Source organism: Ovis aries, chromosome 24 (genome assembly GCF_016772045.2).
Source record: "Ovis aries strain OAR_USU_Benz2616 breed Rambouillet chromosome 24, ARS-UI_Ramb_v3.0, whole genome shotgun sequence".
NCBI lineage: Eukaryota > Metazoa > Chordata > Mammalia > Artiodactyla > Bovidae > Ovis > Ovis aries.
Window position 1 is genome coordinate 21,030,956 of NC_056077.1, and position 17,439 is coordinate 21,048,394.

The 17,439-nt window shown below is 49.0% G+C and overlaps 1 protein-coding gene across 1 annotated transcript in view; it reads left to right on the forward strand.

Annotated features, from left to right (window-relative positions):
- The first annotated feature begins 503 nt into the window (after positions 1-503).
- HS3ST2 (heparan sulfate-glucosamine 3-sulfotransferase 2) overlaps positions 504-17,439 on the forward strand; it is a 111,041-nt gene continuing 94,105 nt past the window's right edge. The window contains exon 1 of the mRNA XM_004021196.5: positions 504-1,430. Coding sequence (XP_004021245.3) covers positions 946-1,430 — 485 coding nt within the window. The 5' untranslated portion in view covers positions 504-945. The remainder of the gene's footprint in view (positions 1,431-17,439) is intronic.

Here is a 17,439-nt window from a genome sequence, read left to right on the forward strand (position 1 = left end):
GGTGGGCGGAAGAGGGAGTGTCCCTGTGGGTGTTTCTATGCCCAGGTTAGATTTCTCCCGCCCTGCCCCATGAGGGCTGTGGGGGGGTGTGTCCCGCTCAGGTACGTGTGTACCTGTGTTGGTGCGTGCATGCGTATGTCAGTGTGGTGGGACCTTTTATCAGCGCGGGGTGCCTGCGTGTGCGCCAGGGTCTCTGTTTGGGTCTAGATGTTGGCGCAATCTCGACCTGGGCTCCCACCCACGGGTGTCGGGAAGCCCGCGTGGCCAGGGTGTCCAGCCTCCCGGAGGAGCAAAAAAGCCTCGACACCCTCACCACCCCAGCTGGCCCGGGCTCCTTAGGGAGAGGCCTGCGTGGGGAGGCCCCGGGGTGGTGTGTCCCTGGAAGGGGTAAAGAGTAGGGGCGCAGGGGGCGGGCCGGGTCCCCGGGCGGGGCGCGGGCTCGGGGGACCCGCGCGGCTGACGTCAGGCGACTCCTTAAATAGAGCCGGCAGCTCGCTCCGCTCGGCATTTCTCGAGGAGTCAGAACGCGGCCGGCGCCAGCGCCACCGTCCGGCCCGCGCGCCGGCCCGCACCGCCGCCGAGCGTTCGGGGCGCCGAGCCGGGAGGATCCGGGATGGGGCTTCCGGCGCTGGGCGCGCTCCGAGCCCGGCGCACGTGAGAGCCGAGGAGCGCCGGGAGCCTCCCCGCTAGCCGGAGCCCCGTCGCCCAGGACGCGGGGATGTCGGAGGCGCCGCCGCCGGTTCCCAGAGGAGCCGCCGCCCCGGGGATCCCGGGGCACGGTGCGCGCCCGGGCCGGCAGCGCCTGGAGAAGACGGCGCCCCCTACGCCAGACCCGCGTGGCCCGGGCCGCGCCGCACGAGCCTTCTAGGCGGCCGCAGGGCCCCAGCAGCTCCGCCGCCGGCGCCCCCTCGGAAACCATGACCCCCGGCGCGGGCCCATGGAGCCATGGCCTATAGGGTCCTGGGCCGCGCGGGGCCACCTCAGCCGCGGAGGGCGCGCAGGCTGCTCTTCGCTTTCACGCTCTCGCTCTCCTGCACTTACCTGTGTTACAGCCTCCTGTGCTGCTGCGACGACCTCGGCCAGAGCCGCCTCCTCGGCGCCCCTCGCTGCCTCCGCAGCCCCGGCGCGGGCGGCCAGAAACTTCTCCAGGAGTCCCGCCCCTGCGATCCCTCGGGCCCGACGCCCGGCGAGCCCGGCGCTCCCAGCGCGCCCGCCGCCGGCGCGCCCTCCCCTCGCCTCTCTGGGTCCAACCACTCCGGCTCTCCGAAGCTGGGTACCAAGCGGCTGCCCCAAGCCCTCATCGTGGGCGTGAAGAAGGGGGGCACCCGCGCCGTGCTGGAGTTTATCCGCGTGCACCCGGACGTGCGGGCCTTGGGCACCGAGCCCCACTTCTTCGACAGGAACTACGGCCGCGGGCTGGACTGGTACAGGTAAGGAGGGGAGCCCCACCGCGTGCGCCCGGGCTCCATCCGGCCCCGTCTTCTGGGCCATTTCCTGCGCCCTCGCATCCCCTTAACTCGGCTGGCTATGTGGGTTCCGACTGACACGTGGGGGAACTCTAACCGAAGGATTTACCCAGAACTTCCCAGTGATGGTGTAGACCCGCTCCGGTTTCCTGAAGCGCAAAGGGCAGTTGACTCTGGAATCGCCAGAGGGGAAGGGAGATCGCTGACCTGACCTCCGGGCCAGTTTGGAGGGCTGGCTCGGTGTCTAGACGCTGGGGTAAAGCTGGGTGCCAGGGGAAGGGGCAGCCAGGACAGGAGCTGCCTCAACGCAGCCATCTCCTGAGCCTGGCCTCAACTTTCCAGGCATCTTGACCCACCCAGGGAAGGGACAGTCCGAACAGCGCCCCCTCGCGGCAGGGTCCTGCGCTTGGGCGAGGTCCCCGGAGTTCAGGCCAAATGACGGGAAGGCCCCTGAGGTGTCCGCAGGAGAAAGGTCTCTTTTGGAGCCTCGGTCTCAGCTCCAGGTATTTGCTGCTGTATCTGGTCTGAGACTCCCAGGCGCTCTGACCCTGAATTCATGTTTTCAAATAGTGCAAACGACCCTGGATGTGAGTCTTGGCTCTGCCGCTTAGCTTGAGAAAATTCCTAAAACTCACTGAGCCTTGGTTTTCTGGTCCATCCCAACTAGCAGGAAAGGTCCCTGACCCTTCGGCCTCGCAAGGGCTTTCTAAGTGCTTGAAAAGTGTAACAGGGACACTTTGCACTGGGCGGTGTTTCTAAGCCAGCAGCCAGGATATAGAATTCGAAATACTGGTGGGCACCTCAGATGGAAGCTATCTAGGTTCACAGGGGGCAGCCCGTCATAGCAGACTGTCCACTCCCCCACTGCACTGTCAGGGAAGACAGTCACCCAGGCTGGTGATATCTGGGGATAGCCTGAAGCTTCTGGAAGGTAGCAGCCTCCACTATTAAATGCCTATCTACTTCCCAAGCCCTGTATGGTGTTGAGGTGTAGGGCTGGCCCATGTGTGAGCTGAGCAGGGCATCCCTGGGAGTGCTGTAATGTATGGGCTCCCCATAACACCTGGGTTACAGAATTCTCACCATTCACCTGACCCCTTGAAGACTTGCTAGAAATGTCTGCCTAGTAATGAAACTGGGTGGGTGGGTAATGTGGTAGCTGACACAGTAGCTGAGGCTGTTCTTTAAGATAATTATGTTAAAGTAAACACTTTAGGGGGTAGAAAGTCATAACCATATTGGATAAAGGACAACTTCATTAAAAGGAGGACCCCACTGGCCTCACTTATGGAACCCTGGATTTGTAAGAATTGGGGCAACAGGGCCAACTTGTCGCCTTTGCTTGGGAGCCTTGGTCATGGTTTAAGGGGCCAGGGTGGGACATGCCCTGTCTTCAGGAGGCAGACACACAGCCCATCTCCAGTGGCGAGCAGCAGGGGACGGCTGGCCTGTGGGTGGCCCCAGCACTGTTATGTTGGCTCACTGGAATAGAGAGAGTGGCACAGAATGGCACGTCGCTGCTTTCCAAGCTGTGACCGCCCCCCACCCCCCGCCCCAGGCATCCCACCTGGAGGTACGAAGTACACGAGGACAGCGTCAGAGCCAGACCCCAGAGTCGGAGAGGCAAACACATCAAATGGCAGCAGAGTGTGACGTGGGTCAGCCGTGGCCACACTCTTACACGGCAGGGTTTCCTCGATTGAAAATCTAAGGATCATTATGAAACCCTTTGCCAAAGTGAAGTGCCTCTTAAGTGCAAAATAGCACAATTCTGAGCACTGGCTTTTGTTGAGCCCTCCAGTAAACACCTATTCCCTGCACCCAGCCTCTGCACGCCCTCTCTTGTGCTCCACCACCAAACACCCTACCTTCCTTCTCCAAGCCCGTGTCATTCAGGGATGGCTGCTTTTTATTTTTAACCTTGGCATGTGTGATTCTAAGCCAGCTTAGCTGTGAACCTTAGAGATGGGAGCCGTGCCTTTTTTTTTTAATATAGCACATTTGGATTCTGCTAAAATTCTCGGCTGAGTCTTGGTAGGTTTTATTTAACATCAAGCATGCTGACAGCTCCACTTCTCCCTCTGCTCCCCCCTACTTCCCAGGGTCTGTCTTACCATCCCTTTCCCCCTTTATATTTCTAAAAGAGCATTTAGCCTGCATGTCTGGTACTAACTGCCTCACCCCCGTCACCTCCCCAGGAAGGCTGGAAGCCTACAGCTTCAGGAGGGGCTATGTGATTTGTGCTTCTTGGGGCTGCAAATCTGCACCCCCAGAGACCAGGGTTTTGGGTACAGATTGTCATTTCTGTATATAAAGTCATACTGCCCCATTTGGATGTTATTTCTGTAATTTCCAGAACATTTCTCTGTATGTGTCCTATTCTTCATTATCACTCGAGTAATACGCATTAATTGCAGAAATGATGGAATTACCTGGTTTCTTTTAAAACTCATGTTCTCACTTTATTCCTGAAGTCCATGAGTTAGGATGGCAGGTGATAAGATGCTTCTGTCTCTGCCCATTGCCTTTATAATTTCACAGATGGGAAAACTGCAACCCGAAAAGAGAGCATCTAGAATGGGATCCAAAGCGAGCAGATGAAATTTGGGACCAAAAGTCATTAGCATGCCCTGTCCCACAAAGATTTATACATGTACACTGTGTGTGTATGTGCACTTCCAGCCAAGTACTCTAACCACTGTTCTGCACAGCTTGCCACCAAAAAGCCAGCATCCAATAGGTAGACATGGCCAAAGAGCCCTTATGCCTGTTGTGGCAGCCCATGTTTTCCAAAGATGGAGTTGCAGAGTGGCAGGCAGTGGATCTCCTCAAAGCCCCTGGGGATAACTTCTGGGGTCTGGAGGCCCCAATCAGACAGACAATGGAAGAATCAAAGGACAGACTTCTTTTTGTGGGTAAGTGGAGCTGACAAACAGTGCCTGAAGACAGAATGATACAACCAGAGAGACACCATCGGCCAGAGACCAGGAGACAGAATCTGCACCTTCCTGACCCCTGGCCTGAACCCCCCCTTGGAACTGGCTGGGTTCCAGCCACCCTAGGAGAGGCCAGCATTCTGTGGCAGGATCCCTCCCCTGAGATACTTTTCTGAGATTCCATCCCTGAAGCTTCCCTCCTCTCTGCACCTGGCCAGCTTCCCCCTCCCACTTGGCTCCTCCAGGTAGCAGCTCGGTATGCTGGGTGGGGTCAACCAGCTGCTTGGACAGGGAGGCAGAGTGAGACCACACTGACAAGGGACCCAGGATAGCACCTGCTGTCAGGAAGCAGGAGATGGTCCCCTAAGCTGGGTAATTGGAAGCAGAGTCATCTTCCTGAATCTTGGCTTCCTTGTCATAGGATGATGCCTGTTGTAACCATTATCATAGAAGGTGGTTTTGAAGAATGAATGGAACATTGTATATGAAAGTGTCCTGGAAAATTTCCTGCTATATAAAGATAAGGCAGTAATGTTATCACTATCACCACTATTACTATGACGGTTTCACTACCAACACTCCTTTTAGCATCGTCGGTACTATGAGTATTAAAACTATCAGCTTCTTTCCCTACCACTACTGCTACCTGGGACTGAGGAATTAATTGCTGGAAAAGTAGTTGTGAAAGACTGGGAAGGGTCCTGGCCCTAAGTTCGACTTTTAGCTCTGCTTTGCCCTTTTTCTCCTCCCTCTCTTCCTTCTCTCCTTCCTTCTGCATTGGTAAAAAGTCACTCCTCATTTCTGGGTGTCAGTTTGCTCACCTTTAAAAAGAGAGTGATGTCTGATGATGTATGTGAAAATGTGTCTCTCAATCTAAGATTATATTTGGGAATGCATCAGAGGTTGAGTATGAGACAGAATTCACAAATATTCGCAGCCTTCATCTTTCATAAAGAGATGTAAGCTGTGCATTGTCCAGTAGTTTTTATGGTCTTAGGGGAAGCTGAGTTTCGTGTAAAGTGTTTGTTTTGCTAGTTTTCAGTGATGGGGGTGGGAGAGGCAGTCTGAAGAGGAAGTGAATCTTCTCTAAATGCATTGAAATGCCAACAAGAGCAAGTTAATGTGTGATAATTGACTCTGTGCTCTGGTGTCAAAATTGTGATAGATGAGCCTGTTCTGTAAATTTTAGACTCTACAAGTCTGGTTATTTATTTGTTCAGCAGCAGTGGTGTTCGGGGGACAGTGTGAGGCAAAGAAGACAGGGCATTTGCCCTGGAGGCAACAGATAAGTGAAACAGAGAATTAAAAGCCCAGAGTAAGGTCTATCACCTTATCTAGCTGATGTTAATCAGGGAATCAAGTTTCAGCAGCAAAGCCAAACTCCAGAAAGGCAAACTTTAAGAAGAAATAAAACCAGAGGCAGCAGGCAAGAGAAGCAGTGAACGCGGGAGGCTTTACCACCTGAAACAGACAGATGGACACTGGGCACAGATGACCTGTGTTTGTCCAGTGTGCGCAGATGTGTGGGCATGCAGAGCTCTCACGTGGGCACCCACATGTACAACTCCAGTGTCTGCAGACACGTCTTCATAAGGGGTTTTCCTGCCTTGGTCCAGGAGGATGTCACACACGCTGATTAAATGAACCCGCTGAGTTCATAAATCCTTCGTCCGCCTTGTAGCTCTCTGTCAGCCTCGCTGCAGCCAGAGATATAGTAGTTAGTTCCAGCACATGTACAGCTCTTGTCAGGCACTGGGGGACATTTGGGTTGAGCAAACAGAACTGTCATCGCTCAAGGAGGCTTTTTGAAGAGCTGGCTTTGCATCCCCCTGGAGCTTGAAGGGACAGTGGAAGAGCTTGGAATGAAGACTGGGCTTTCCTCATGGCCTTTGGTATGTGGCTAAAGGGGGAAAGACCCCGACAGGTCCTAGTGCTATTCTACCGGCACACTTTGTAAAGTCTGTTTGGATATTAAAATATTACGTAGAGCCTAAGAAACACATTTTTTTTTCACCTTTTAACACCTCTGAAATTAGGATGAGTCTAATGATTGATGGGGTCTAGATTCCATGAGATATGATGCTTCCATATTGGATGGAAACTCACTTTCCCAGAGGTGCCCTCTGCTCTGGTGTCCATTGAAATTTACAAAGGACCAGCAACTAGGTGACAAACGCCTGACCCATCAGTGAGCCCCTGAGACCCTGCTTGTCTGCAGCCAGCAGGGGTGCCTTCTGATTTGTGAAGGAGCTGTACCCACTTGATTTTTTTATTTTTAAAATATTTCTTTATTTATTTGGCTGTGCCAGGTCTTAGTTGGGGCATGTTCTATCTTTGATCTTCATTGCAGCCTGTGAACTCTTAATTGTGGCATGTGGGATCCAGTTACCTGACCAGGAATTGAACCCATGCCCTTGGCAGTGAAAACATGGAGTCCTAACCACTGGACCACCAGGGAATGCCTGAGCTGTAGTCATTTTAGACTTTTGATTGCTACCTATGCTCTCTTCTGCCTGTCCTGAAATGAGGGAATGTGCAAGTTGATGGCCACCAGGAGAGAACAAGATGCTTTGGCGGGCATGTTCTTCACTGGCTGCTGTTCTGCCCAGATATTTGGAGTCACATCCCAAGGGTCCCTGAAAAGTCAGGGCAGGGTTGATGCTCAACAGGTGTGCTTGCCTATATTCCATTGCATCTGGTGTGCAGGACAGTAGAATAATTTTCTTCTCATCGGTTAGACCTCCACTGCCTTCCTCCTGAATGATTGGGTGACCGAGTGGGTGGGGCGGGGACAGAAGCACACAGCTTCCCATTGATCAGAATCCTCTGCGGGCTTGGAGTGGGGGCTGTTTCTATGAGCGAGGGCTCAGCAGTGGGGGTGGAAAGTTGGGGAGGTAGATAGGCTTGCTGGCAGTGAGTCAGGGTGGAAGCATCTGCAAGGTCATGCAGTCTGCCTAAACCTGTGAGACTCTTTGCCCTGTGAGCTGACCCCAGGGCGGGTTAATCCATTTATTTGTCAGATGCCTACAATTTGCCAGAATCAGTGCCAAGCTGCTGTAGGCCGGCTCTGCTGCCACTTTGTTCTCTTAATGGGCTGCACTGGTGGGCTGGAATGCTTTGTGGTCCATGGGCAGCTTGATGAGGTGGGTAAAAGCCACCAGTGATGGAAATAACTTAGCATTTCAGAGGTAATTGCTGCCTGTCAAGCTACACAGCTGGGCTGTTGGTCCAATGCTATACTCACCCAGCTTCCTCAGAGGATAATGGTGCAGAGACGGGGGCAAGGGATTACTATTGAGCATGTGCTTCCAAGGATCATGGGTTAGATAGACTGGTTGGGTTACCTGAGGCTTGAGGATCACGGGATCTCCTGGACACAAGTCCATTGGGAGTGTCTTCCTAAGCTTTGAAATCAACGGCACTAGTCGTGGTTTCTTCTCAGGGTCTGTGGTCACTAGCTCCCACAAGTAAAAATAACCAAGGTGTCCACTCTGGGTGAAGGCCCAAGGACCTCTCATTGACATCCTTGGAGGGGCAGCATCAAGTCCATGCCCTCTTAGGGTAGCATTTTCCAGGCTTCAGACATTTTTGTACTGCCTCATAGTTGCCCAAACCTGGCATGACCTCTATTATTTTCGTAATACTTTAAAGTTAGCACTTTAAAAATTTTTGACTTTTCATAAAGAACTGGCTTTATTTTCTGCCATGTGTACATTTATAGAATAGATAATATCTTTCCATAATACAGACTTCAAAAAGTGACAGAGGATTTTCCCTGAAAACCATTCTCCTCCTTCATACCCCATCTCCCCTTCCACGCAGTTCCTCCTCCCAGAAACAATCACGAGATCGGTTTTTGTGTATCCTTCAAAAGAGGTGCTTGCATTTGTAAACCTAACATCCATTATGCAAATATAATTGAAATACATCATTTTAAAACACAAATTTATTTGAAAACCACCTTAAATAAAAGCCAGAATCACTTGCCGTAATTAGGAAGTAATTGTAAAAATAAGTAGATTGAAAACATAAAAATGCTATTGATTTTTTTTTCATTTTTAAAACAATTTATTTATTTTCAATTGAATTTTTGCTAGTGAAAGTGGTTAAAATGTTCCAAGCCTGCAGCATGCTTTATCTTTGTTCAAAAGAGAAGGGGGATACTAAAAAGAGCAGTTAAATAAATACTAATATCAATGTGAAACGTTTCTCCTTGATGTAATCAGAATGAATGAAAGCGAAGTGGACAAGATCATAAGTTTTCTGTCTATGCGACTGAGTGACATTTAGTCAGTCTGTGTAGTATCTAAAATTACTGAGATGGGGTATGCCCTGACATCATAGGAAACACTGCCGGAGTTTGCAGAAAATCCGGTGTAAGTAAATCCAGAGATGTTTCTAGCTTTCAGATTCCTTTGATGTGTTAATGATTGAAAGAGACAAGCCAAAGGAAAACTCAGAACAAATATGAGCTTTCAGAAAAGTATTGCGGCTTGCAGTATTTACAAAGTAGCCTAGCCTTCAGAGGAACAGGATTCCCTGAATAAAGGGTATGCTGCTGCTGCTAAGTTGCTTCAGTCGTGTCTGACTCTGTGACCCCATAGACGGCACCCACCAGGCTCCCCCGTCCCTGGGATTCTGCAGGCAAGAACACTGGAGATTTCAATGCACCTCAGTCCTGAGGCCCCACCTCCCAGTTCCCTGGGGATCTCTGCAGGAAACTATAGCAACACTGGAGCAACTGACCAACTTCTCCTTCAACTCCAGATTGAAAAGAACTAAAATAGACATGAAATGTGAAAGATGCGCTCAGTACGTCAGTGGCTGATCTCTTAAATGCTGGCGACCCCTACACTGTTGGCTAGCAGCCACCAGTGCTTCTAGAACTAGCAATCCCCACTGGGGCATTTCCATCAGTTCTGATGAGATGGATGAAACTGGAGCCGATTATAGCCATACAGTATACTAACACATATATATGGAATTTAGGAAGATGGCAATGATGTATGCTGTGTATAACGGACCTCAGTCATTCTAACATGTGTGAATTGAATCAGTCTATGTCTGATGCAGCATGCCTGGAAAAAACAATATCTCACCAGTTTACTATTGGTTTCATCGCTGCCCTCACTGGTGGAATCTCCATGGTGATTACATACCTGCAGGCATCAGTGTTGCAAAAGTCAAAGTTGTTTCCACTAGGGACTTGCCAATGTATGTAAAAGGGGTTCAGAGCTTTTTTTGTTTCTTCAATTTAGAGGCTCATGTGGAACAGGATGTCTTTTTGAAATCTCAGGATGCAAAGTTCTTTTTCTCTCCCTCTGTGACGCATGATGTGAGACTTAAAAATAATGGTCGGGCAGGGTGTCACTCTTCTTTCTCAGATAGTTTGATCTCGCTGAATAAAGAGGGGAAGACAGTGTCGTATCTTTCTGCATACTTTTTTAGCTGCACAAAAGGAGCTCCACTGGGGACAGTTGCCCCTAGAATTTCCCATATGTTGTCAACAGAAGCCATTTAGAGTGTCTGTGATAGCAGGGCTCCCCAAGCTTGCCTTCAGATGGGCAGATAGTCATCAACTCTGATGAGGAGAGGGCTTCCTGCTCACTCAGGGCTTGCAGGTCCAGGAGCTAGCTCACTGCCTGGTGAAGGAATTCTGGATCCATCCTAAGGCTGGTGGACAAATGAGCTGGCATTGAAGCAGTGCCTCGTGGCACACAGGAAAAGGGAAGGAGGGCAGCCCTGAGTACATGGATGAGAAGAACTTAAAATGGAAATCAGAAGACATTTTTAATTCAGTGATTAAAAACTCGGGCTCTTGAATCAGAATGACTGAATTGGAATCTCGGTTCTACCACTGAGTATGGGTCCACTAACCAGTGGGTCCTCTGTGCCCTGGTTCTATCTCCATGTAGGAACCAATCCTCTCATCTACTCATAGGGTTGCAGTGAGGTCTGAATGAGTGATATCATGTAAAAAAGTGCTCAGAAAATTTCTGGCATGTGGAAGGGGTCCAAGTATTGGCTGTCATTACTGGGCATTGGTTTTCTCATCATTCCTTCATTGATCTGAGTTCTAAGGACCCAGAGGCGGACAAGACTGGGCTCCTCCCAGTTTGATGGGTTATGAAATGTTCATGGAAGATTTTTACTCAAGTCAGCTGATGGTAGGAACCATTAGAGAGATGCAAACAGAGCTATAATAGCACAGGAAGGAGATAAGATCCAATTGGGGGAATTTTGGAAGGATTTCTGAAGGAGGTGGTATGTTATTTGGGTCTCAATGGGCAGATGGGATCTTTGCAGGGGGCAGTAAAGGGGCTGGCCCTATAGAGACGCTATTTCTAAATACAGTCATCCCACGATTTTACCTCTGATTACAGTCAAATCAAAAAATAAAGTGTTTTTTTTTCAAATTACTTTAGTTCTATGTGTATTTATTGACTACCTACTATATACCAGGCTTCCCAGGTGGCGCTTGTGTTAAAGAATCCACCTGCCAGTGCAGGAGATGCAAGAGATGCAGGTTTGATATCAGGGTCCAGAAGACGTCCTAGAGAAGGAAATGGCAACCCACTCCAGTATTTGTGCCCAGATGGAAGGGCCTGGCTGACTGCAGTCCATGGGGTCACAAAGAGTCTGACATGACTGAGCGACACACACACACACACACACACCAGGCACTGGTAAATCCTAGAAAAAAGGAAGAAAGAACTGTCCTTTAAAGAGTTCAGTTCAGTTCAGTTCAGTTGCTCAGTTGTGTCTGACTCCTTGCAGCCCAATGAATCACAGCACGCCAGGCCTCCCTGTCCATCACCAACTCCCGGAGTTCACTCAGACTCACGTCCATTGAGTCAGTGATGCCATCCAGCCATCTCATCCTCTGTCATCCCCTTCTCCTCCTGTCCCCAATCCCTCCCAGCATCAGAGTCTTTTCCAATGAGTCAACTCTTCTCATGAGGTGGCCAAAGTACTGGAGTTTCAGCTTTAGCATCATTCCTTCCAAAGAAATCCCAGGGCTGATCTCCTTCAGAATGGACTGGTTGGATCTCTTTGCAGTCCAAGGGACTCTAAGAGTCTTCTCCAACACCACAGTTCAAAAGCATCAATTCTCCGTCACTCAGCCTTCTTCAAAGTCCAACTCTCACATCCATACATGACCACTGGAAAAACCATAGCCTTGATTAAGGGGCAGACAAATCCAATAGCCAGATGTGCTGGGAGAGAAAGTGCTCTTGGCGTGTGGTATCACTCAGGGTGGGTCAGAGACTTTCTGGGGAGCTGAGGCCTAAGCTTTAAGACATTTGCATTGGCTTTCCTCCACCTGAATCACTCTCCCTCCAGAGCATCCTAGATCTGGCTGCTTCTCATCGTGCAGGTTCCAGCTCAAATGTCACTTACAAGACAGTAACGCCTTCCTTTGTTACCCAGTCTTAGCTGACTTACCTTCCCCATCACCCTTTATCTCTTTTCCCCACTTTGTTTTGTTTACTCCTTACATTACAATACTCCTTGTATTGCAATCCAAAATGGTCTTGTTCCTTTTCCTTTTTACTAGCTATCTCCCCGACCAGACCCAAAACTCCAGGACAGCAGGAATCTTGTCTGTCTTGTACATGGCTGTGTATCCCCAGAGTGGCACGTAGTAGAGGCTCCATAAATAGTTGTTGAGTGACTATGCTCAGGAATGGGTGAGCCTGTTCCAAGGCCAGAGACTGGTCCCAGCCCTTCATTAGGCTTTTCACACGTGGGTCTTGGGAGGCTGGTTGAGAGAGTGCAGGATATGGTGCTGAGAACTCAGCCACCTCTTCAACAGATATTTAGTGAGCATCTGCAGTGCCTGACACTTACAGTCCCTGGGGAGGGAGTGGTGAAAAGAAAAAAACAGACAAAAATCCCTGCCCCGTGGTGCTTACTTTCTGTGGGGTAAGAGGGAAATGGTCAGTAAAGAAATAAGTGAACTGTCCATTCACATCTCTCCCAATGACCCAATTTTGTTCCTTTTTATGGCTGAGTAATATTCCATCATATATATGTACCACATGAGAGTGTCAGACAGAATGACGTAAGACAGAAAGACAAATATCATATATTAACATGTGTATGCAGAATCTAGAAAAATGGTATCGATGATCTTATCTACAAAGCAGAAACTGAGAAACAGAGGTAGAGAACAAATGTATGGACACCAAGGGGGAAAGGGGGAGGGAAGAACTGGGAGACGGGGACTGACGCATATACACTATTGATACTATGTAGAAGATAGTAACACTGAGAGCCTACTGTAGAGCACCGGGAGTGTGAAAGTTGCTCAGTCCTATCTGACTCTTTGCAACCCCATGGACTGTATAGCCTGCCAAGATCCTCTGTCCATGGCATTCTCCAGGCCAGGATACTGAAGTGGGTAGCCATTCCATTCTCCAGGGGATCGTCCCAACCCAGGGATCAAACCCAAGTCTCCTGCATTACAGGCAGATTCTTTACTGGAACTCTATACTTAATGCACTGTGGTGACCTGAAAGGGAAGGCCGAAATGAAGGGGATACATGTATGTGTATGGCTAATTCATTTTGCTGTACAGTAGAAACATTGTAAAGCATCTATATTCCAATAAAAATTAATTAAAAAATTAATACAAGCATGCTTATCATTCATTAAACAAATAAGCAAAAAAGAAATATCATTCATTAAGCAAAAGAAATAAGCAAGTTGCATCTCTGTCTGATGGTAATAAGGGTTGTGGGACAGTTTGAGGGGTAGAGGATGGCGAGTTCTCAGTGGCCAGGAGGGGACACTGCGGTTCAGGACAGGGAGGCTAGGAAAGGCCTCACTGAGAAGGTGATGTTGGAGCAAAGACCTGGAGGAGGTTAAGGGGCAAAGCATATGTGATCTGAGCGAAGAGCACTCTTGGCAGAGGCACAAGAAATGAAGAGGCTCTGAGGACAGCAGGGAGCTGGTATGACTGAGGGAAATCTAGGGGCCAAGCGGCTGGACTGGCCACACCAGGAGGGGAGTGATGGGAAATAAACTCAAAAGATGGCCAGGCCCCCATTTGGGGCCTTACAGGGCATTGCACAAAATTTTTATTAATATGATATATTTATTACTTTTAAAAAAAAATACACTGTGCCATGCAACAGTGAAAACTGCGGGATCCAAATGTTCCCCCTCTCACTTTGAGAGCTGAATGAACTGGTATTCTCAGAGACTCAAAGATTTGACCCCAGCTGCCTGGCCAAGGAGCAGCAGAACTGGGACTTTTGTTTGTTTCAAACAAAACTGAGACCATAGTACAGATACATAAAGGGCTTTCCAGGTGGCACTCACGGTAAAGAACCCGCCTGCCAATGCAAGAACCGTAAGAGACGTGGGTTCGATCCCTGGGTCAGAAAGGTCTCCTGGAGGAGAAAATGGCAACTATTCTTCCCTGGAGAATTCCATGGACAGAGGAGCCTGGCAGGCTACAGTCTATAGGGTCGCAAAGAGTCAGACATGACTGAAGTGACTTAGCACACAAACACACATAGATATATAAACACAATTTTTTGGTCCTGCATTCTTTGTCTAACATTCCATCAATTAAGATGTTCCCACACAATTAAATGTTTCCAAACCTTGATTTCAGCATCTGGGTTTCATTCTGTCATGTGGTCCCACGGAGGGTTTACACAGTCCCCTCTTGTTGGACTGTTAGTTGCTGATCCCCAATTTTTTTTTCCTATATATTAATAAGTAATGCTCCATTGCCTAGGTCTCTAATTCTTTCTTTAGCACAGAGTCCTAGAAGCGAAATTACTAGGTCCAAGTGAAGAACTTTTTTAAAGGCTGGAGATATGTACTGCCAAAATGCTCTCCAAAACATTGCAAGAATTTTGGCTTCTACTCCGAGCAAATGGGGAGATATATTGGAGGGTTTGGAGTGAAGGAGTCTTATGATCTGACTTACATTTTGAAACGATCTCTTGGGCTGTTTAGCAGAGGCTTTTGCCGTGGTAATGGTGGAGCTGTGCGATGTGGACAGGTGCTGGGTATCTTCTGAAGGTGTGGTTGCAGGTTTTGCTGATGGGTTCACGGAGGCTCGGTGTGAGAGAGGAGTCAGGGAAGATGGCAGTGTGATGATGGTGGTGGTGATGACACCTCTTAAGCGTTTGCTCTCTTTCAGACCCTTACAATGGACAGCAGGCTGATTCTGAACCTAACGTACTTCCCAGTACAGCTCCTGGCTTGACAAGTCAAATGTCTACCTGTAGGTGTCCTTGAGCTAAGCAAAGAAAGGAATGCCATGTTCTACTGTAGCTTGGAGGCTGCAGGGTCACCCCCGAATTGGTGAGAGATGGCAGTCCCTCTTTCTAGAGGTCTTGGAAGCCCTATTTATAAATGCAGTGTTCTTAGGTAACCTCTTGAGAGTTTTGAAGATTGAACTAGCTTTGTTCCAACCCAGAAAAGGCACGTGTCACTTAGTGTGGGTATCACCCAGCTTCTCATTCTTGTTCCAGCCTCATCAACATGCCTGGCAAGGGAGCTGCCTTGATGGCGTTGCTCGATTTGGGGGGCTTCTGGGTGGTTTCTTTCAAACAGAACTGAACACCGTAATGCCTTCCCACAAGATAATCGGGATCTGTATCTCCCCAACTTCCCCAAAGCTGCTGGAGCATGGGGAAATGTTCTCTGCCTTGGCAACCTCTATGCAGTGTGTTTCTGCTTTGATGGTTTTAATGAAGATATGAAATCATCTAACAGCTTTCATTTGCCTCAAGTGAGATGGCTTAAAGTGGAGGTAGCATTTCCCAGGATTAATCCCCATTTTTAGAAGTGGTTGGTTAAACTCTCTGCAGTTTATGGCCACTTCTGGCTGAAACAGTGTGGGATCTGAATTATTAATTCTGTGAAAAATGAGTTAAGTCATTGCAAAGTTCTGTGGTGGCAAAATTCCCACTTTAAGTCCTCTTTAAGGCTATTTTCTCTAGCAAGAAGATCTCTGTTAACCAGAAATTCTTGGTCATCTTGGCCAAGTCTCTGTCTGGCAGTCATTTTGCCAGGAGGTAAAGGGCTTGACTTAATTCAGTTCTTCTTTGCTACCAAGGACAATAGGCTTCCCAGGTGGCTCAGTGGTAAAGAATCTGCCTGCCAGTGCAAGAGATTCAGGTTCTATCCATGGGCAAGAAAGATCTCCTGGAGTAGGAAATGACAACCTACTCCAGTATTCTTGCCTGGGAAATCCCACGGACAGAGGAACCCAACATGCTACAGTCCATGGGATTGCAAAGAGTCGAGACAACTGAGCGTGTGTGTGGAACAGTCGGGGAGGAGAAGTGGGGGAGGACAATTGTCCAGTTAATCCATCCCAGAAGACTTTTTGCCATCCCAATATTGCAAGATCTTCAAGGTTTTTTCTTTTTTGAAAAACAAAACAAAACTTGAAATATAGCATTAAAAAAAAAATGTGAGGGACTTCTCTGGTGGTCCAGTGGTTAAGAATCCACCTTGCAATGTGGGGGACATGGGATCAACCCCTGGTTGAAGATCTGGGATCCCACATGCTGAGGAGCAACTAAGCCCATGTGCGGCAACTACTGGAGCCTTCACGCCACTGCGAGAATCTGTGCCCCAAATGAAAGATCCCACATGATACAATGAAGATCTGATGCAGGCAATAAATAAATATTTAAAAAGATACCTCTAACCTATTATGAAAAGTGATATTCGTTTTTTAAAAATGTGAACTCTCAATTTATAATTGTGTCTTACTGATTCAGAACTTTTATTGAACCCTTGAGGAACAAACAGAACACATTCATGGGCTGGATGCTACCCAGAAGCTGTCCTCTCACCATCCTGGCAGGGTGGGCCTTAGAGGCAGGCTGTACCACTTTGCAATCCTTCTTCGGCCATGGGTGAGCTGTGGGGTTAGCTGCTACCTTCTTGAGCTTCGGTTTCCCCCCGTAAGATGAGGATGTCAAGCATTCCTACCTGCTGTGTTGTTGCCATGATTCATTGTCATGTGTCATACTGTTGAGGGTCCCCCTTCCTGGATTGTGCTTGGGGGAGGTATGACCGTCACTAAGCCGATGGGCGTGACTGGAAGACAAAATGCATAATGTGGACCTTTGTCAAGGTGAGGAAAGCTGGGGTCTTACCTGTTGGGCCAATGGGGAGGAGAAGAATCTGGAGCCAGGATTACCCAAGGCTGCAGAAACCCATCTGGTTGTAGAACTAACCCCCAGGGAGGGAGCCAGCAACCCCCACTGCTTCTTTTCTTTAAATATGTTTTAAAGTTGCAAGTTAAGTATTCCTTAAATTTATTTATCTTGGTTACTGGTCGTTGCTGTGCAGTCTTCCTCTAGTTGAGGCAAGCGGGGGCTATTCTCTCTAGTTGTGGTGCAAGGGTTTCTCATTGTAGTGGCTTCTCTTGTTTCAGAGCGTGGGCTCTATGTACACGGGCTTAGTTGCTCCAAGGCATGTGGGATCTTCCCGGACCAGGGATCGAACCATGTCCCCTGCCTTGACAATTGGTTTCACATCCGCTGAACCACCAGGGAAGTCCCCCAACTGCTTCTTTTTGTCATTCTTGTACACACCCACAGAACCCCTGAGGATTTTGAGTCTGTGATGTTGTCACTGCTCCAAACTGTTTCTTCAGGGGATAGACATTTTTGGCAGCTGGGTCACTGTCCCCAGCTCACGGTGCCATACTCAGAACAGCTCAGACCTCTCAATTCCTCTACACACTTCTTTTGGCTTTTAGGAACCTGGATAGAATGGAGATGCTGCGAGATTCATGTTTTAGAGATGACCTAGCTACCTAGCTCGCACAGGTGAGTGCCTCTAAGACTGGGTGGTTTGGTGCAGGTAGAAGCCCAACCTGGAGAGTGAGGTCTTGGTTTTGGGGAGAGGCTAATGGATGGGCAGGGGTGGACCATAAAGATCAGCCTAGAAGGACTGCTCTCCAGCCTTAATCAGTCGCTGGCACCTGTAGAATAGCAGGAAAACATTGGGACGCTGGTGCAGAGGAGGCTGGAGGGAGATGAGTATGATGG